General features: G+C 45.2%; 1 protein-coding gene across 1 annotated transcript; it reads right to left on the reverse strand.

Moving 5' to 3' along the window:
- Nucleotides 1-1,428: 1,428 nt before the first annotated feature.
- LOC121003209 (RNA-binding protein 12B-like) lies at nt 1,429-23,053 on the reverse strand. The gene is made up of 2 exons (XM_040434865.1): nt 22,937-23,053; nt 1,429-3,258 (listed from the first exon to the last, which is right to left on the reverse strand). Exons 1-2 carry the CDS (start codon nt 22,973-22,975, stop codon nt 1,525-1,527), a joined length of 1,773 nt encoding a protein of 590 aa, XP_040290799.1. The 5' UTR covers nt 22,976-23,053; the 3' UTR covers nt 1,429-1,524.
- Between the last annotated feature and the right edge of the window lie 236 nt (nt 23,054-23,289).

Raw genomic sequence — 23,289 nt, forward strand, 5'->3', positions numbered from 1 at the left:
AGATTACATGGTGACAGGTTCTCTTTATATATAATCTGCTCAGCTCCTCCTGCTCTATAACACGCTGCCAGCAGATTACACGGTGACAGGTTATCTTTATATATAATCTGCTCAGCTCCTCCTGCTCTATAACACGCTGCCTGCAGATTACACGGTGACAGGTTCTCTTTATATATAATCTGTTCAGCTCCTCCTGCTCTATAACACGCTGCCTGCAGATTACATGGTGACAGGTTCTCTCTATATATAATCTGCTCAGCTCCTCCTGCTCTATAACACGCTGCCTGCAGATTACATGGTGACAGGTTCTCTCTATATAAAATCTGCTCAGCTCCTCCTGCTCTATAATACGCTGCCTGCAGATCACATGGTTACAGGTTATCTTTATATATAATCTGCTCAGCTCCTCCTGCTCTATAATACGCTGCCTGCAGATTACATGGTGACAGGTTCTGTGTATATATAATTGGCTCAGCTCCTCCTCCTCTATAACATGCTGCCTGCAGATTACATGGTGACAGGTTCTCTTTATATATAATCTGCTCAGCTCCTCCTGCTCTATAACACGCTGCCAGCAGATTACACGGTGACAGGTTATCTTTATATATAATCTGCTCAGCTCCTCCTCCTCTATAACATGCTGCCTGCAGATTACATGGTGACAGGTTCTCTCTATATATAATCTGATCAGCTCCTCCTGCTCTATAACACGCTGCCTGCAGATTACATGGTGACAGGTTCTCTTTATATATAATCTGCTCAGCTCCTCCTGCTCTATAACACGCTGCCTGCAGATTACATGGTGACAGGTTCTCTTTATATATAATCTGCTCAGCTCCTCCTGCTCTATAACACGCTGCCTGCAGATTACATGGTGACAGGTTCTCTCTATATATAATCTGATCAGCTCCTCCTGCTCTATTATAAATTGCCTGCAGATTACATGGTGACAGGTTCTGTATGTATAATCTGCTCAGCTCCTCCTGCTCTATAAAATTCTGTATGCAGATTACATGGTGACAGGTTCTGTATGTATAATCTGCTCAGCTCCTCCTCCTCTATAACATGCTGCCTGCAGATTACATGGTGACAGGTTCTCTTTATATATAATCTGCTCAGCTCCTCCTGCTCTATAACACGCTGCCTGCAGATTACATGGTGACAGGTTCTCTATATATATATATAATCTGCTCAGCTCCTCCTGCTCTATAACACGCTGCCTGCAGATTACATGGTGACAGGTTCTCTTTATGTATAATCTGCTCAGCTCCTCCTGCTCTATATAATCTGCTCAGCTCCTCCTGCTCTATAACACGCTGCCTGCAGATTACATGGTGACAGGTTCTGTGTATATATAATCTGCTCAGCTCCTCCTGCAGACTTGGTGTGGGGGCCCTCGCGGTGCTCATGTATGACAGGAGGCAGATATCTTGCCCTGAAGAGGCCATTTATTGATATTAGAAAACAATCGGTGGACATCAGCCATGGACAGTGCCAGGAGCAGGACTTCTCGCTCTCCAGGACTCATGCTAAGGTGAGGGACACCCGCTTCTGGCCCAGTTCGTGGTTGTTGAGGGCCTTTATGGCGGATTCCGCCTCCGCCTGGTTTGGCATGCGCACGGTGGCAACACCTTGTTCGATGTTCCTGAGATTCAAAGAACTCACTTTGTAGTCGTGGAAAAAGTCTAGAATTTCAGCAGCAGTGACCGACACGGGCAGGTTCCTAAGAATCAGTACTGTTGCGTCACCATTCTCGGTCTTGTCACCCTGGCAGGCTGGTTCCTCATGACACCCGTTCACACTCTGCGGACTGTTCTGAATCAGTGGGGTTACCGGTACAAGATGCCACCCTGATGGGAGTGCTGAGTCAGTGACTGCGCGCTGCACCGCCGGGGAATCATTAGAAGTGGGAGCCGCAGCGGAGTCTCCGTCTGTGCCCATTCCATCAGGTGCATCGTCTGCTTCAGACACTATGGCAATGTCGGCTTGGTTGGCCTCCTTTAATGGCGTCAGCTGTTTCTCCGTAATGCGGCTCACCACGATTTTTATCCCCAGATAGGTCTGATCATTTTGCCTTTCAGCTTTAGACGCCTCTCTTTCATCTGCGAATGTCACCAAGGCTTCTCCGAGGCCCATCCCTCTGCTGTCACGGAGCAGGACAATGTCCTCCTCCTTCACAGGCTGCCCAGTAAAGAACTTTTGGACGTCAGCTTTAGTGACATCCGAAGGAAAATTGCGCAGATACAGGCACTTTCTCTCCTCGGAGGGTCGGTGAGGAGACACGCTCTTCTCGGAGCAATCCTTACAGGTGCGGACTTTCATACGACTGATTAACTCAGACATGGCCTTCTTGGAGATGGGCATGATACTGATGGAGTGCCCCTTCAAAGTCCCCCCGTCCATGGACACTGCTCGTCTATAATCTGTTTCTGTGGTGAAATGAGCAAAGCCTTCTCTTGTCCTGCTACCTTCTTTGTCAACGAGGAAGGTAACGTCCGAGTCTTTCATGTCACAACCATAAAAAAAATGTCTGATGTCGCTTTTCTCAGCCCTGTAGCTCAGGTTAATGAGATGCACATAGTATTCACGTATGTAGGGCGAGGACTCCGAACTGCTTCTCCTGCGTAGTGGTGATCTGGTTAGGCTAGATGAACGCAGCCTCCTTGCAACCTTATCTCCACCATGGAGGGTCCATTCCTCCTCATTAGAAACCTTCAGCATTACCGGGCAGTAACAGAGCGGCTGCATGTTCAGTCTCGCCGCTTCACTGGCATCGCTCACCCTTCCAAACTTAACAATGGCCTTTCCAAGTTTGGGGTTATTTCTACACTCTATATACAAGATGGCTTCCACAAGGAACCCCTTGAAGAAGTCCTGGATATCCCGTCTTGAGGCATCGCTTGACAACCCGCATACGTACAGGTATGAAAACACTGAGGGTTTCCTTTTTTCGGACCTATTCGATGTGCCCGCTGACAGACGTGGACCCATCTGGTAGATCTCCAGGGCACGTCTCATCTCCTCTTCATTGCTGTATCTTAGATGGACATGGGACTCCTTCAGGGGACGGCCTGACAGGCTCAAAGCATACTGGGCATCTTCATACGTTTCAAATATAATGTATGCCTCACCGTACTTTCCACCCATGATACATACTCCTCTTCTGGGAATATTCAATCCAGAGAAGAAGCGCCGAATGTCTAAGGAATCCGCGGCATCGGGAAGGCCCTGCAGCCGGACGACGAGCGACATCCTCACCTGCAGAAAAGGGAGAAACGTTTAAGTATAGGATCAGGAGCCGTGCACACAGTCCTACGCTGCTACGTCACACTGCCAGCATCGCAAACCTTTCACCACAATGACACTCCCCAAAGAAATGGCGTCCGCTTCCTTCCCTGCAGCCAATCACATGCTGGCTACCCACAAGGCTGCTGCAGCCAACCACTAGTCTCAGTAGTTGCATGCCACTGCTGCAGCGCTCATGTGGGTAGATGGCACGGACCACCACAACCCCTTTAAATCATCAACAGGACACATCAATGATGTGTGGAGTCATATCCACAATGAGATGCGGGTGAAGTAGTGGAAGATGGAGCGACCCCTGGACAGAAGGTGCAGAGCCCCCAGCGAGCATCGGGGGCTGAACCACTGCCGGGATAGATTCGCACATACAAAATCTTAACAGCCGTCTCCAAAACCAGCACACCGCCCAAAACATGGTCCTCTAACAAAAAAGTGGTCTCCATGTCTATTCGGTGCACCATCTCTCTGACATCTCAGGGACAGTTCATCAAACCAGAAGCGCTGGGAGCAATAGTGCACCACCTTGGCCCACAGGAGAAGACCGCTGGCAATGTTTCAGGGCACAGTCCCTACAAGCTGGAACCGATTCTGGGGTTCACAGGCTCCATTTAAAAGAAACACCAAGCGTTACGGCCCGTAAAACATCACCCCCTCCCCCGGGTATAACACCACAGCCACCACGGACGGGACATTAATGGAGTCCGTCATAGTGTGGAAACTAAGGGTCGAGCAGAGTTCACATAGGGGTGCACATCAGGGTTCTCACCACGTGTACCCACCAGGGCTGTGGAGTCGGTAGATAAATGCTCCAACGCCTCAGTTTTATGTACTTCTGACTCAGACTCCCCTGTATTTAATATGCAAATGTATTTTATACATTCCTTGAAGGAAAGAAAGGCAGCGTACGGCTGTTCCACCAAGTTCTTCTAAGCTCCTCCAGCAGAGAGAGGTCGCTGGGCAGAAGCTGCTGCCTTCTCCTTTGTGTGCTGAAGATCGGGCAGTGGGGGGATCCAGGACCGGGCATTTATTCTAAAACCTGATTTCCTAGGAGAATCCCATAGTCATGTGTAAAGTTTAAGCTAACAATCGGAGTTTACAAGTTTTCATAGCCTTAGCTGAATGACAGCAGTTTTTCCAATGGTTTACAGCTTCAGTCTTTAACTATTGGCCCTCCATTCCCGTCACTGATACAAGTGTCTCACTCTCTATTTAACCCCTTATCAGTGAGAGGCGAGGTTACACATGGGCGATGCGGAACACAACACTATGGAAAGTATAAGTATTGCAGCTCCTAACTGTGCGTTGCGTGCCATATAGTGAAGCACATGAAAAGCTTCTTCACGGTCACTTAACGTGTTCGTTTTGCGGTTACGTGACGCACTGCATGCATTGGTCTTTATTCTTACAGTAGAGAAGTCATTAATTATAACTTTTTGTGAATTGGGACATTTAAACTTGCTTTTTTTTTTTTATTCCAATTTAAATTTAGTAGGAGTCGGAGTCGGTGCATTTTTGCCGACTCCAACTCCATGTACCCAAAATTGCCTCCGACTCCTCAACTCCACAGCCCTGACCAGGCCACAACACCAAGACAATGTCAACCGGGCAGTGCGCCCCAAGAGGACCACAGTAATGGAAAACCACCCTGCACAGGCACCAGGACATGGTCACACAGCATGCATCCCTCCAGGACCGGAAGACACCACACCTGATCCACGAGAAGGAGCAGAAAGGCCTTCTTTATATAATAAGTCCTCTGCTATGAGCAGACGACAGGGTCACAACGCAGTCCAGTACCACGTGACCTCTGCTGACACTAATCAAGACCGCTATATATACAGTGGATATAAAAAGTCTACACACCCCTGTTAAAATGTCAGGTTTCTGTGATGAGACAAAGATAAATCATTTCAGAACTTTTCCCACCTTTAATGTGACCTATAAACTGTACAACTCAATTGAAAAACAAACTGAAATCTTTTAGGTGGAGGAAAGAAAAACAAACCTAAACTAATGTGGTTGCATAAGTGTGCACACCCTCCTATAACTGGGGATGTAGCTGTGTTCAGAATGAAGCAATCACATTCAGAATCCTGTTACATAGGAGTCAGCATACACCGGCCATCATGTAAAGGGCCTCTGATTGACCCCAAATAAAGTGCAGCTGCTCTAGTTGGTCTTTCCTGACATTTTCTTGGTCACATCCCACAGCAGAAGCCACGGTCCACAGAGAGCTTCCAAAGCATCAGAGGGATCTCATTGTTAGAAGGTATCAGTCAGGAGAAAGGGACAAAAGGATTTCCAAGGCATTAGATCTACCATGGAGCACAGTGCAGACCGTCATCATCAAGTGGAGAAAATATGGCACAACAGGGACATCACCAAGAACTGGACATCCCTCCATAATTGATGAAAAGACTAAAAGAAAACTGGTCTGGGAGGCGACCAAGAGGCCTACAGCAACATTAAAGGAGCTGCAGGAATATCTGGCAAGTCCTGGCTGTGTGGTCCATGTGACAACAATCTCCGTATTCTTCATATGTCTGGGCTATGGGGTAGAGTGGCAAGACGAGAGCCTCTTCTTACCAAGCCAGGCAACATTCTGCAAAAACACATCTGAAGTCTCCCAAAAGCATGTGGGAAAAGGTGTTCTGGTCTGATGAAACCAAGGTTGAACTTTTTGGCCATAATTCCAAAAGATATGTTTGGTGCAAAAACAAAACTGCACATCACGCCAAGGGGCTGCCAAGGGGCTGCTCTTCTTCAGCTGGAACTGGGGCCTTAATTAAGCTAGAGGGAATTCTGAACAGTTCCAAATACCAGTCAATATTGGCACAAAACCTTCAGGCTTCTTCTAGAAAGCTGAACATGAAGAGGAACTTCATCTTTCAGCAGGACAACGACCCAAAGCATACATCCAAATCAGCCAAGGAATGGCTTCACCAGAAGATGATTAACGTTTTGGAATGGCCCAGCCAGAGCCCAGACCTGAATCCGATTGACAATCTGTGGGGTGATCTGAAGAGGGCTGTGCACAGGAGATGCCCTCGCAATCTGACAGATTTGGAGGGTTTCTGCAAAAAAGAGTAAAAATGTGCCATGCTGATAGACTCATACCCAAAAGACTGAGTGCTGGAATAAAACCAAAAGGTGCTTCAACAAAGTATTAGTTTAAGGGTGTGCAACACTTATGCAACCACATTATTTTACTTTTATATTTTTTCTTCCCTCTACCTAAAAGATTTCAGTTTGTTTTTCAATTGAGTTGTACAGTTTATAGGTCACATGAACGGTGGAAAAAGTTCTGAAATGATTTATCTTTGTCTCATTTTTTTGCATCACAGAAACCTGACATTTTAACAGGAGTGTGTAGACTTTTTATGGTCTATATCTATTTATCTATCTATCTATCTATATATATATCTATATCTATATCTATACACACATACATATACACACACAGTACAGACCAAAAGTTTGGACACACCTTCTCATTCAAAGAGTTTTCTTTATTTTCATGACTATGAAGGCATCAAAACTATGAATTAACACATGTGGAATTATATACATAACAAACAAGTGTGAAACAACTGAAAATATGTCATATTCTAGGTTCTTCAAAGCAGCCACCTTTTGCTTTGATTACTGCTTTGCACACTCTTGGCATTCTCTTGATGAGCTTCAAGAGGTAGTTCCCCTGAAATGGTCTTCACTTCACAGGTGAGCCCTGTCAGGTTTAATAAGTGGGATTTCTTGCCTTATAAATGGGGTTGGGACCATTAGTGGCGTTGAGGAGAAGTCCGGTGGATACACAGCTGATAGTCCTACTGAATAAACTGTTAGAATTTGTATTATGGCAAGAAAAAAGCAGCTAAGTAAAGAAAAACGAGTGGCCATCATTACTTTAAGAATGTCAGTCAGTCAGTCAGCCGAAAAATTGGGAAAACTTTGAAAGTAAGGGCTATTTGACCATGAAGGAGAGTGATGGGGTGCTGCGCCAGATGACCTGGCCTCCACAGTCACCGGACCTGAACCCAATCGAGATGGTTTGGGGTGAGCTGGACCGCAGAGTGAAGGCAAAAGGGCCAACAAGTGCTAAGCATCTCTGGGAACTCCTTCAAGACTGTTGGAAGACCATTTCAGGGGACTACCTCTTGAAGCTCATCAAGAGAATGCCAAGAGTGTGCAAAGCAGTAATCAAAGCAAAAGGTGGCTACTTTGAAGAACCTAGAATATGACATATTTTCAGTTGTTTCACACTTGTTTGTTATGTATATAATTCCACATGTGTTAATTCATAGTTTTGATGACTTCATAGTCATGAAAATAAAGAAAACTCTTTGAATGAGAAGGTGTGTCCAAACTTTTGGTGTGTATGTATGTATATATATATATATATATATCTATATCTCTCTCTATCTATCTCTATATACACACACACGTACGTGTACACACACACACACACACACACACGTACGTATATACACACACACACGTACGTATATACACACACACACGTACGTATATACACACACACACACACGTACGTATACACACACACACACGTACGTATATACACACACACACACACGTACGTATACACACACACACACGTACGTATACACACACACACGTACGTATACACACACACACACACACGTACGTATACACACACACACACACGTACGTATATACACACACGTACGTACGTATATACACACACGTACGTACGTATATACACACACGTACGTACATACACACACGTACGTACGTACGTACACACACGTACGTACGTACACACACGTACGTACGTACGTACACGTACGTACGTACGTACGTACACGTACGTACGTATATACACACACGTACGTACGTACGTATATACACACACGTACGTATATACACACACGTACGTACGTACGTATATACACACACGTACGTATATACACACACGTACGTATATACACACACGTACGTATATACACACACACACGCGTACGTACGTATATACACACACGTACGTATATACACACGTACGTACGTACGTATATACACACACACGTACGTATATACACACACACGTACGTATATACACACACACACACACACACACACGCGTACGTATATACACACACGCGTACGTATATACACACACACGCGTACGTATATACACACACACGCGTACGTATATACACACACACGCGTACGTATATACACACACACGCGTACGTATATACACACACACGCGTACGTATATACACACACACGCGTACGTATATACACACACACGCGTACGTATATACACACACACGCGTACGTATATACACACACACGCGTACGTACACTGCGTGCAGAATTATTAGGCAAATGAGTATTTTGACCACATCATCCTCTTTATGCATGTTGTCTTACTCCAAGCTGTATAGGCTCGAAAGCCTACTACCAATTAAGCATATTAGGTGATGTGCATCTCTGTAATGAGAAGGGGTGTGGTCTAATGACATCAACACCCTATATTAGGTGTGCATAATTATTAGGCAACTTCCTTTCCTTTGGCAAAATGGGTCAAAAGAAGGACTTGACAGGGTCAGAAAAGTCAAAAATAGTGAGATATCTTGCAGAGGGATGCAGCACTCTTAAAATTGCAAAGCTTCTGAAGCGTGATCATCGAACAATCAAGCGTTTCATTCAAAATAGTCAACAGGGTCGCAAGAAGCGTGTGGAAAAACCAAGGCGCAAAATAACTGCCCATGAACTGAGAAAAGTCAAGCGTGCAGCTGCCAAGATGCCACTTGCCACCAGTTTGGCCATATTTCAGAGCTGCAACATCACTGGAGTGCCCAAAAGCACAAGGTGTGCAATACTCAGAGACATGGCCAAGGTAAGAAAGGCTGAAAGACGACCACCACTGAACAAGACACACAAGCTGAAACGTCAAGACTGGGCCAAGACATATCTCAAGACTGATTTTTCTAAGTTTTTATGGACTGATGAAATGAGAGTGAGTCTTGATGGGCCAGATGGATGGGCCCGTGGCTGGATTGGTAAAGGGCAGAGAGCTCCAGTCCGACTCAGACGCCAGCAAGGTGGAGGTGGAGTACTGGTTTGGACTGGTATCATCAAAGATGAGCTTGTGGGGCCTTTTCGGGTTGAGGATGGAGTCAAGCTCAACTCCCAGTCCTACTGCCAGTTTCTGGAAGACACCTTCTTCAAGCAGTGGTACAGGAAGAAGTCTGCATCCTTCAAGAAAAACATGATTTTCATGCAGGACAATGCTCCTTCACACGCGTCCAAGTACTCCACAGCGTGGCTGGCAAGAAAGGGTATAAAAGAAGAAAATCTAATGACATGGCCTCCTTGTTCACCTGATCGGAACCCCATTGAGAACCTGTGGTCCATCATCAAATGTGAGATTTACAAGGAGGGAAAACAGTACACCTCTCTGAACAGTGTCTGGGAGGTTGTGGTTGCTGCTGCAAGCAATGTTGATGGTGAACAGATCAAAACACTGACAGAATCCATGGATGGCAGGCTTTTGAGTGTCCTTGCAAAGAAAGATGCCTATATTGGTCACTGATTTGTTTTTGTTTTGTTTTTGAATGTCAGAAATGTATATTTGTGAATGTTGAGATGTTATATTGGTTTCACTGGTAAAAATAAATAATTGAAATGGGTATATATTTGTTTTTTGTTAAGTTGCCTAATAATTATGCACAGTAATAGTCACCTGCACACACAGATATCCCCCTAAAATAGCTAAAACTAAAAACAAACTAAAAACTACTTCCTAAAATATTCAGCTTTGATATTAATGAGTTTTTTGGGTTCATTGAGAACATGGTTGTTGTTCAATAATAAAATTAATCCTCAAAAATACAACTTGCCTAATAATTCTGCACTCCCTGTATATACACACACACACACGTACGTATATACACACACACACACACGTACGTATATACACACACACACACACACGCGTACGTACGTATATACACACACACATAGAATGTGTCGGCAGATAAGAACCATTTGGCCCATCTAGTCTGCCCAATATACTGAATACTATGGATAGCCCCTGGCCCTATCTTATATGAAGGATGGCCTTATGCCTATCCCATGCATGCTTAAACCCCTTCACTGTATTTGCAGCTACCACTTCTGCAGGAAGGCTATTCCATGCATCCACTACTCTCTCAGTAAAGTAATACTTCCTGATATTACTTTTAAACCTTTGCCCCTCTAATTTAAAACTGTGTCCTCTTGTGGTAGTTTTTCTTCTTTTAAATCTTCTCTCTTCCTTTACCGAGTTGATTCCCTTTATGTATTTAGCAGTTTCTCTCATCTCCCCTCTGTCTCTTCTTTCTTCCAAGCTATACATGTTAAGGTCCTTTAACCTGTCCTGGTAAGTTTTATCCTGCAATCCATGTACTAGTTTAGTAGCTCTTCTCTGAACTCTCTCTAGAGTATCTATATCCTTCTGGAGATATGGCCTCCAGTACTGCGCACAATACTCCAAGTGAGGTCTCACCAGTGTTCTGTACAGCGGCATAAGCACTTCACTCTTTCTACTGCTTATACCTCTCCCTATACATCCAAGCATTCTGCTGGCATTTCGTGCTGCTCTATTACATTGTCTTCCCACCTTTAAGTCTTCTGAAATAATTACTCCTAAATCCCTTTCCTCAGATACTGAGGTCAGGACTGTGTCAAATATTCTATATTCTGCTCTTGGGTTTTTACGCCCCAGGTGCATTATCTTGCACTTATCCACATTAAATTTCAGTTTCCAGAGTTCTGACCATTCTTCTAGTTTTCCTAAATCCTTTTCCATTTGGCGTTTCCCTCCAGGAACATCAACCCTGTTACATATCTTTGTGTCATCAGCAAAAAGACAAACCTTACCATCGAGGCCTTTTGCAATATCACTTATGAAGATATTAAACAAAATCGGTCCCAGTACAGATCCCTGTGGAACCCCACTGGTAACATGACCTTGGTCTGAATATACTCCATTGACTACAACCCTCTGTTGTCTGTCACTCAGCCACTGCCTAATCCACTCAACAATATGGGAGTCCATGCTCAATGACTGCAGTTTATTGAGAAGTCTTCTATGTGGGACAGTGTCAAAAGCCTTACTAAAATCTAGATATGCGATGTCTACTGCACCTCCACCGTCTATTATTTTATTCACCCAGTCAAAAAAATCTATAAGATTTGTTTGACATGATCTCCCTGAAGTAAACCCATGTTGTTTTTCATCTTGCAATCCATGGGATTTTAGATGTTCCACAATCCTATCCTTTAATAGGGTTTCCATTAATTTGCCTACTATTGATGTCAGACTCACTGGTCTATAGTTGCTCGATTCCTCCCTACTACCTTTCTTGTGAATGGGCACGACATTTGCCAATATCCAATCTTCCGGGACGACTCCTGTTACTAATGATTGGTTAAATAAATCTGTTAACGGTTTTGCCAGCTCACCACTAAGCTCTTTTAATAATTTTGGGTGTATCTCATCAGGCCCCTGTGACTTATCTGTCTTCACCTTAGACAGCAAACTTAGAACATCTTCCTCTGTAAAGATACATGCATCAAACGATTTATTAGTCATCCTTTCTAGTGGAGGTCCTTCTCCTTTTTCTTTTGTAAAAACTGAACAGAAGTATTCATTAAGGCAGTCGGCTAGCCCTTTATTCTCTTCTACATACCTTCCGTCCTTTGTTTTTAATTTAGTTATTCCTTGTTTTAATTTCCTTTTTTCATTTATATATCTGAAGAATGTCTTATCCCCTTTTTTCATAGACTGAGCTCGTTTTTCTTCTGCCTGCGCTTTAGAAGTTCTTATAACTTGCTTGGCCTCTCTCTGCCTAATCTTGTAGATTTCCTTATCTTCGTTGCTCTGGTTTTTTTTATAATTACAAAATGCTAGCTTTTTATTTTTAATGATTTGGGCCACTTCTGCTGAGTACCACATTGGTCTCCTCCTTTTTTTGCTTTTACTGACAAGTCTAATGCAATTTTCTGTTGCCTTCAATAATGCACCTTTTAAGTAGTCCCATTTCTCCTGGACTCCATGTAATCCGTTCCAGTCTGATAAGGACTCATTTATGACTAATTTCATTTTTGAAAAGTCTGTTTTTCTAAAATCTAAAACTTTTGTTTTTGTGTGGTGGGACTCTTTCACAGTTCTTATATTAAACCACACTGACTGGTGATCACTAGATCCCAAGGTTTCGCCTACAATGACATCATATACCGAATCCCCGTTTGTGAATACACACACACACACGTATATACACACACACACGTATATACACACACACACGTATATACACACACACACGTATATACACACACACACGTATATACACACACACACGTATATACACACACACACACACGTATATACACACACACACACACGTATATACACACACACACACGTATACACACACACGTATACACACACACGTATACACACACACGTATACACACACACGTATACACACACACGTATACACACACACGTATACACACACACGTATACACACACACGTATACACACACACGTATACACACACACACGTATACACACACACACGTATACACACACACACGTATACACACACGCACACGTATATACACACGCACACACACACGCACACACACACGTATATACACACGCACACACACACGTATATACACACGCACACACGTATATACACACACGTATATACACACGCACACACACACGTATATACACACGCACACACACACGTATATACACACGCACACACACACGTATATACACACGCACACACACACGTATATACACACGCACACACACACGTATATACACACGCACACACACACGTATATACACACGCACACACACACGTATATACACACGCACACGTATATACACACGCACACACGCACACACACACGTATATACACACGCACACACACACGTATATACACACGCACACACACACGTATATACACACGCACACACACACGTATATACACACGCACACGTATATACACACGCACACACACACACGTATATACACACGCACACACACACACGTATATACACACGCACACACACACGTATATACACACGCACACACACACGTATATACACACGCACACACACACGTATATACACACGCACACACACACGTATATACACACGCACACACACACGTATATACACACGCACACACACACGTATATACACGCACACACGTATATACACACGCACACACGCACACACGTATATACACACGCACACACACACACGTGTATATACACACACACACACACACGTATATACACACGCACACACGTATATACACACACACGTATATACACACGCACACACACACGTATATACACACGCACACGTATATACACACGCACACACACACGTATATACACACGCACACACACACACACGTATATACACACGCACACACACGTATATACACACGCAAACACGTATATACACACGCACACACACACGTATATACACACACACATATACACACAGTGCTCCAGACAAACAAACAAAAAATACCTAGTAGCCATTGGCTCCTGAACTGAAAAATTTAGGAGCCAAATAAAATTTTTAGTTGCTAAATCGAAACCGAATCAAAATTTTGGTATCGTGACAACGCTATGCAGATCAGATAAAAAAGTATTGCGAAACTCAATACCGCGCAAAAAAAAAAGCTGCGTGCATTTTATGAAACGTTCGGCCCATAATAGGACAGACCTATCCTATTTTTTGGGGTGACAAGGTAACAAAAAAATGGCGAATGCTCACCGCATAGGAGATATTTTTTAATAATTTAATAGTTTGGGCTTTTCGGATGCAGCGCTATGTAATATGTTTATTTATTTATTGTTTATATATTTTATATGTAAAATTGGGAAAGGGGGGATTTAAACTTAATATTTTAGGGTACTTCCACTCTAGCGTTTTTCTTTTTTGGCATAGAGTTCCGTCCTAAGCGCTCTATACCAGAAAAAAACTGATCAGGCATATCCCCATGCATTCTGAATGGAGAGTAATCCGTTCAGGATGTCTTCAGTCCAGTCGTTTGGACTGATCAGGCAAAAGATAAAACCGCAGCATGCTACGGTTTTATCTCCGGCGAAAAAAACTGAAGACTTGCCTGAATGCCGGATTCAGCATTTTTCCCCATAGAAATGTATTAGTGCCGGATCCGGCATTCAAAATACTGGTAAAAATGTGTAAAAAGATACAAGACGGATCCGTCCTTGCAATGCATTTGTGAGATGGATCCGCATCCGGATGCGTCTCACAAATGCTTTCAGTCACATCCAGATCGGCGGATCCGGCAGGCAGTTCCGACGACGGAACTGCCCGCCGGATCACACTGCCGCAAGTGTGAAAGTAGCCTTAGGCCTCATGCACACGACCGTTTTTTTTTTTTTTAAGATCCGCAAAAACGGGGTCCGTAGGTCCATGACCGTTTTTTCGTCCGTGGGTCTTCCTTGATTTTTGGAGGATCCACGGACATGAAAAAAAAGTTGTTTTTGTGTCCGCCTGGTCGTGCGGAACCAAACGGATCCGTCCTGAATCACAATGCAAGTCAATGGGGACGGATCCGTTTGACGTTGACACAATATTGGTGCAATTGCAAACTGATCCGTCCCCCATTGACTTTCAATGTAAAGTCAGGAGTCCCTATTATACCATCGGATCTGAGTTTTCTCCAATCCGATGGTATATTTTAACTTGAAGCGTCCTTATCACCATGGGAACGCCTCTATGTTAGAATATACCATGGGATTTGAGTTAAATCGTGAAACTCAGATCCGACAGTATATTCTAACACAGAGGCGTTCCCATGGTGATGGGGACGCTTCAGGTTAGAATATACTAAAAGAACTGTGACTGCCCCCCTGCTGCCTGGCAGCAGGGGGCAGACCCCCCCTCCCCCCTTCTGTATTTAACTCATTGATGGCCAGTGCGGCCAGCCCCCCCTCCCTCCCCTGTAGTTAACACATCGGTGGCCAGTGCGGCCGGCCCCCCCCCCTCCTCTGTAGTACTGTAGATTCATTGGTGGCCAGTGGGCCCCCCCTAATTAAAATCTCCCCCCTATCATTGGTGGCAGCGGAGAGTACCGATCGGAGTCCCAGTTTAATCGCTGGGGCTCCGATCGGTAACCATGGCAACCAGGACGCTACTGCAGTCCTGGTTGCCATGGTTACTTAGCAATTTTTAGAAGCATTATACTTACCTGCGAGCTGCGATGTCTGTGACCGGCCGGGCGCTTCTCCTACTGGTAAGTGAAAGGTCTGTGCGGCGCATTGCTTATAGCACTAACCTGTCACTTACCAGTAGGAGGAGCGCCCGGCCGGTCACAGACACCGCAGCTCGCTGGTAAGTATAATGCTTCTAAGTAACCATGGCAACCAGGACTGCAGTAGCGTCCTGGTTGCCATGGTTACAGATCGGAGCCCCAGCGATTAAACTGGGACTCCGATCGATACTCTCCGCTGCCACCAATGATAGGGGGTGGAGATTTTAATTAGGAGGGGGAGGGGGGGCCCACTGGCCACCAATGAATCTACAGTACTACAGGGGAGGAAGGGGGGGCCGGCCGCACTGGCCACCAATGTGTTAAATACAAGGGAGGCAGGGGGGGGTCCACTGGCCACCAATTAATTTAAAACTGGGGAGGGAGGGGGGTGTGCCCCGTCCTGCCTGGCAGCACATGATCTCTTACAGGGGGCTATAATACGCACAATTAACCCCTCAGGTGCAGCACCTGAGGGGTTAATTGTGCGGATCACAGCCCCCTGTAAGAGATCGGGTGCTGCCAGGCAGCAGGGGGCAGTCATGTACACAGTTCAAAGTATATTCTAACTAGAAGCGTCCCCATCACCATGGGAACGCATCTGTGTTAGAATATACTGTCAGATCTGAGTTTTCACAAAGTGAAAACTCAGCTCTGAAAAAGCTTTTATGCAGACGGATCTGCGGATCCGTCTGTGTGAAAGTAGCCTACGGCCACGGACGCGGATGCCAATCTTGTGTGCATCCGTGTTCTTTCACGGACCCATTGACTTGAATGGGTCCGTGAACCGTTGTCCGTCCAAAAAATAGGACAGGTCCTATTTTTTGGACGGACAGGAAACACGGATCACGGATGCGGCTGCAAAACAGTGCATTTTCCGATTTTTCCACGGACCCATTGAAAGTCAATGGGTCCTCGAAAAAAACGGAAAACGGAATAACGGCCGCGGATGCACACAACGGTCGTGTGCATGAGGCCTTAGTGTGTGTTTTTTTAATTTATTTTTTACTTACTATTAGCACCCTTAGAGGCGGGAACCCTTGTCCTATTCACCCATAGGCCCCTTTCACATGGGTGAGATTTCTGCGCGGGTGCAATGCGTTCACCCATTCACTTCTATGGGGCTGTGCACATGAGCGGTGATTTTCACGCATCACTTGTGCGTTGCGTGAAAATCGCAGCATGCTCTATGTTGTGCATTTTCATGCAACGAAGGCCCCATAGAAGTGAATGGGGCTGCATGAAAATCGCAAGCATCCGCAAGCAAGTGCGGATGCGGTGCGATTTTTACGCATGGTTGCTAGGATGAAAGTCTATTCACTGTGTTATTGTCTCTTATAACATGGTTATAAGGGAAAATAATAGCATTCTGAATACAGACTGCTTAGTAGAAGGTCAATAAAATAAACATTATATACACCCCAGTATAATAAACATTGGTGGCGCAGTGCGCCCCCCCCCCCCCCAGTATAATAAACATTGGTGGCGCAGTGCCAATGAGGGTTAAAAAATAAAATAAAATTAACTCACCTCCTCCAATTGATCGCGTAGCAGCCGATCTCTTGTTCCTTCTTCAGGACCTGTCAAAGGACCTGTGGATACATCACATGATACATCACATGATACATCACCATGGTAATGGACCATGTGATGAGCTCAGTGACGTCACCACAGGTCCTGAATTAAAAACAGGAGACCGGCAGCTACGCGATCAATTGTAGGAGGTGAGATAAATATTTTTTTTATTTTTTAACCCTCATTGGCACTGCCCACTGCGCCACCAATGTTTATTATCCTTGGGGGGGCGCACTGCGCCACCAATGTTTATTATATTGGAGGGGCGCACTGTGCAAGCCAGCCACATCCCTGCACAAGGAAGCGTGGCGCTGCGTGGAAATATTGTTTTGGTTTAAAATTGTTTTTTGTATCAGGACAAGTAGATGGTCATGAGGGACAAGTAGGTCGAGCCCCCGCTTTAGTCCTTCGACAAGTTTTTTTTATTTTTACATTTCCACACCCCTGTACACACACCGGAGGACATAGCAGGAGAACGGAGCGGCGCCCGGGGATGATAATAGGTGCAGGGAGATCCCCGGGCGCCGCTCTACAGAACATGATACTTAGTTCACTATTTTTTGCCAGATGAAAGGTCCTCACCGCGAGGCTAACAATATGACAGGCGGTGCACATGACGGGTTAAGCCAAGTGACATCACTCCCTCTTACCGCTGGCTGTCAGTGTCAGCTGGCCACAGAGTGACACACGACATGTACGTGGCAGCGCTCACCTGCCCGCTAAGCGCTCTCCACCGCACGCCTCATGTCCCAGGAGCGGCGCAGGTAACTACGGAGGGGTTTCCGTTTTCCTGTACGAAGACGATTCCAGAGTTTCCCAGAGAGGAGCCGTCTCATCACCGTAAAGCCTCATGCACAAGTCCGTAGAACACGGACCGTGTGATACCGGCCTGGATTTCTTCTGAGTGCAGGAGCGCACGGCCTCATTGGTTGCTATGACGCAGTGTGCTTCCTGCTGCCGCACTCACAGGACTCCGAGATCCCTCCGACAAACAGGACCGCAGCGCCACCCCCTCCCCATCACAGCACGGGATGTAGATCCGGCAAGAGCTGGAACCAAATCCCGGCCTGGAGTCGCGTCAACAGCGGAGGGAGCACAAGGACGGCCCCGGAGACGCCGTCAACAGCGACTCCATTATCCGCAGGCATTAGACACACAGCGACGTCGCAGCGCAGGCATTAGACACACAGCGACGTCGCAGCGCAGGCATTAGACACACAGCGACGTCGCAGCGCAGGCATTAGACACACAGCGACGTCGCAGCGCAGGCATTAGACACACAGCGACGTCGCAGCGCAGGCATTAGACACACAGCGACGTCGCAGCGCAGGCATTAGACACACAGCGACGTCGCAGCGCAGGCATTAGACACACAGCGACGACGCAGCGCAGGCATTAGACACACAGCGACGACGCAGCGCAGGCATTAGACACACAGCGACGTCGCAGCGCAGGCATTAGACACACAGCGACGTCGCAGCGCAGGCATTAGACACACAGCGACGTCGCAGCGCAGGCATTAGACACACAGCGACGTCGCAGCGCAGGCATTAGACACACAGCGACGTCGCAGCGCAGGCATTAGACACACAGCGACGTCGCAGCGCAGGCATTAGACACACAGCGACGTCGCAGCGCAGGCATTAGACACACAGCGACGTCGCAGCGCAGGCATTAGACACACAGCGACGTCGCAGCGCAGGCATTAGACACACAGCGACGTCGCAGCGCAGGCATTAGACACACAGCGACGTCGCAGCGCAGGCATTAGACACACAGCGACGACGCAGCGCAGGCATTAGACACACAGCGACGTCGCAGCGCAGGCATTAGACACACAGCGACGTCGCAGCGCAGGCATTAGACACACAGCGACGTCGCAGCGCAGGCATTAGACACACAGCGACGTCGCAGCGCAGGCATTAGACACACAGCGACGTCGCAGTACAATGATAAATAGAGATGGCCAGTTCGCAGTGTTCGCCCGCGAACACATGCAATCTGCCATCTTAACTGACAAGTCCGGGGAGGCACAGGTAACCCTTACCTGTGCGCGAGCCGGTCTGAAATGAAATGCGGTCTCCGGGGGCCTTTATCGGGCTGTTCTCGGAACTGCCTGCTCCCGCTGACCGCATTTGTTTTCAGACCGGCTTGCGCACAGGCACAGGTAAGGGCTTACCTGTGCCTCGCCGGACTTGTCAGTTAAGATGGCAGCCCGCATGTGTTCGTGGGCGAACACTGCGAACTGGCCATCACTGCTGACAAACACTGAGGAGATGCTGCACACAGTGACGTCACAGTACAATGATGACAAACACTGAGGAGATGCTGCACACAGTGACGTCACAGCACACTGATGATAAACACTGAGGAGATGCTGCACACACAGTGACGTCACAGTACAATGATGATAAACACTGAGGAGATGCTGCACACAGTGACGTCACAGTATAATGCTGACAAACACTGAGGAGATGCTGCACACAGTGACGTCACAGCACACTGATGATAAACACTGAGGAGATGCTGCACACAGTGACGTCACAGCACACTGATGACAAACACTGAGGAGATGCTGCACACAGTGACGTCACAGTACAATGATGATAAACACTGAGGAGATGCTGCACACAGTGACGTCACAGTATAATGCTGACAAACACTGAGGAGATGCTGCACACAGTGACGTCACAGTACAATGATGACAAACACTGAGGAGATGCTGCACACAGTGACGTCACAGTACAATGATGATAAACACTGAGGAGATGCTGCACACAGTGACAAACACTGAGGAGATGCTGCACACAGTGACATCACAGCCCACTGCTGACAAACACTGAGGAGATGCTGCACACAGTGACGTCACAGCACAATGATGATAAACACTGAGGAGATGCTGCACACAGTGACGTCACAGCACAATGATGATAAACACTGAGGAGATGCTGCACACAGTGACAAACACTGAGGAGATGCTGCACACAGTGACGTCACAGTACAATGATGACAAACACTGAGGAGATGCTGCACACAGTGACGTCACAGTACAATGATGACAAACACTGAGGAGATGCTGCACACAGTGACGTCACAGCCCACTGCTGACAAACACTGAGGAGATGCTGCACACAGTGACGTCACAGTATAATGATGACAAACACTGAGGAGATGCTGCACACAGTGAATGTTCTTCCCAGCAGTGCAGTGGAGAAGGGGTCTCTCCCTCTTGTGCCGCTGCCGCCAATAAGAAGAGACGGGAGGAGGAGGAGGAGGAGGGGCTGTGGCAACAAACACTAAAATATTACGTTTAAATCCCTTTTCCAATTTTACATATAAAATATATAAACAATAAATAAACATATTACATAGCGCTGCGTCCGAAAAGTCCAAACTATTAAATTATTTAAAAAATATCTCCTATGCGGTGAGCGCCGTAACAGAAATAAATAAAATCCATGCGATTCGCCATGTTTTAGTCACCTTGTCACCCCAAAAATAGGATAGGACTGTTCTATTATGGGGCGGACGTTTCATAAAATGCGGAATGCACGCAGGTTTTTTCTTTGTTTCTGCGCGGTATTGAGTATCGCAATAATCTTTTATGGTGTTGAAACCGAATCAAAATTTTGGTATCAAAACAACCCTACAGCGATCTGATGGGCGCAGCGTTGTCACAATACCAACATTAAGATTCAGTTTCAATTTGGCGACTACAAATTTCAGTTCAGGAGCCAATGGCTACTATGTATTCTTTAGTCTGGAGCACTGTTTGTGTAATATATATACACACACACACACACTATACACATATACACACACACACTATACACACATATACACATATATATATATATACACACACTATACACATATATATACACACACACACACACACTATACACATATACACACACACACTATACACACATATACACACACTATACACATATACACACACACTATACACACATATACACACACACTATACACATATACACACACACACTATACACACATATACACACACACTATACACATATATATACACACACACACACACTATACACATATATATATACACACTATACACATATATATATACACACTATACACATATATATACACACACTATACACATATACACACACACACACTATACACATATATATACACATATATATATATACACACTATACACATATATATACACACACTATACACATATACACACACACACACTATACACATATATACACACACACACTATACACATATATATATACACACTATACACATATATATACACACACTATACACATATATATATACACACACTATACACATATATATACACACACTATACACATATTTATATACACACACACACTATACACATATTTATATACACACACACACACTATACACATATATATACACACACTATACACATATATATACACACACTATACACATATATATACACACACTATACACATATATATACACACACACACACACACTATACACATATATATACACACACACACACTATACACATATATATACACACACACTATACACATATATATACACACACACTATACACATATATATATATACACACACTATACACATATATATACACACACACTATACACATATATATACACACACACTATACACATATATATATACACACACACACACACTATACACATATATATATACACACACACACACACTATACACATATACACACACACACACTATACACATATACACACACACACACTATACACATATACACACACACACTATATACACATATATATATATACACACACACACACACTATACATATATATACACACACACTATACACATATACACACACACACACTATACACATATACACACACTATATACACATATATATACACACACACACACTATACACATATATATATATACACACACACACACTATACACATATACACACACTATATACACATATATATACACACACACACACTATACACATATATATATATACACACACACACACTATACATATATATATACACACACACTATACACATATACACACACACACACTATACACATATACACACACACACACTATACACATATACACACACACACACTATACACATATACACACACACACACTATACACATATACACACACACACACTATACACATATACACACACACACACTATACACATATACACACACACACACTATACACATATACACACACACACACTATACACATATACACACACACACACTATACACATATACACACACACACACTATACACATATATACACACACACTATACACATATATACACACACACACTATACACATATACACACACACACACACTATACACATATATACACACTATACACATATACACACACACACACTATACACACATATACACACACACACACTATACACACATATACACACACACACTACACAAACTCTATACCGCACATGCGGCTTCTGGAAGACACAGACACGACAGTGTGACCGATCCCCAGACACCAGCCGCAGCGCTGACGGTAAGTGCCCCCAACCTGCTGACTGTCTCCACACAGTGCGACCTCCTCAGTCACACATAGGAGACCTACGGCAGAGCCCGCGCTGTCACTAATAAGTACGCAGTTCTTACCGGTCCGGTACCGCAGACGTCCGGCCCCCGCTCTGCCATTACCGACCACTTCCGAGAAAAATGGCGACGACGGAACCGGACTGCAGAGAGAACCACGCATGCTCGTAACTGAGCGGCCCTTCATCCAGCCGGAGGTCATCAGCGCGCATGCGTGAGCTTTAGACTATACCGCGATAACAGACGGTGTTCTATAAAATTTCCCTCCACTCGTCACTTCCGGCCGCACCGGACATGATGTTCTCAGCTGCACGTGCCGCGCAGGTGCGGAACGAAGGGGTAGGGACATTTCATAGAAGAGTTGTTCAGAAGCAATGCGCTTGCGCCGTACTTCTCAGCAGGACAACGGCAGACAG

Source organism: Bufo bufo, chromosome 6 (assembly GCF_905171765.1).
Source record: "Bufo bufo chromosome 6, aBufBuf1.1, whole genome shotgun sequence".
Classification (NCBI taxonomy): Eukaryota; Metazoa; Chordata; class Amphibia; order Anura; family Bufonidae; genus Bufo; species Bufo bufo.

Coding starts and splice junctions, on each gene's coding strand:
- LOC121003209 (XM_040434865.1), bottom strand. CDS start 22,975: ATGGCAGAGCGGGGGCCGGACGTCTGCGGTACCGGACCG. Junction 3,259..22,936: donor ACGTCTGCGGTACCGGACCG/GTAAGAACTGCG, acceptor CCTTTTCTGCAG/GTGAGGATGTCGCTCGTCGT.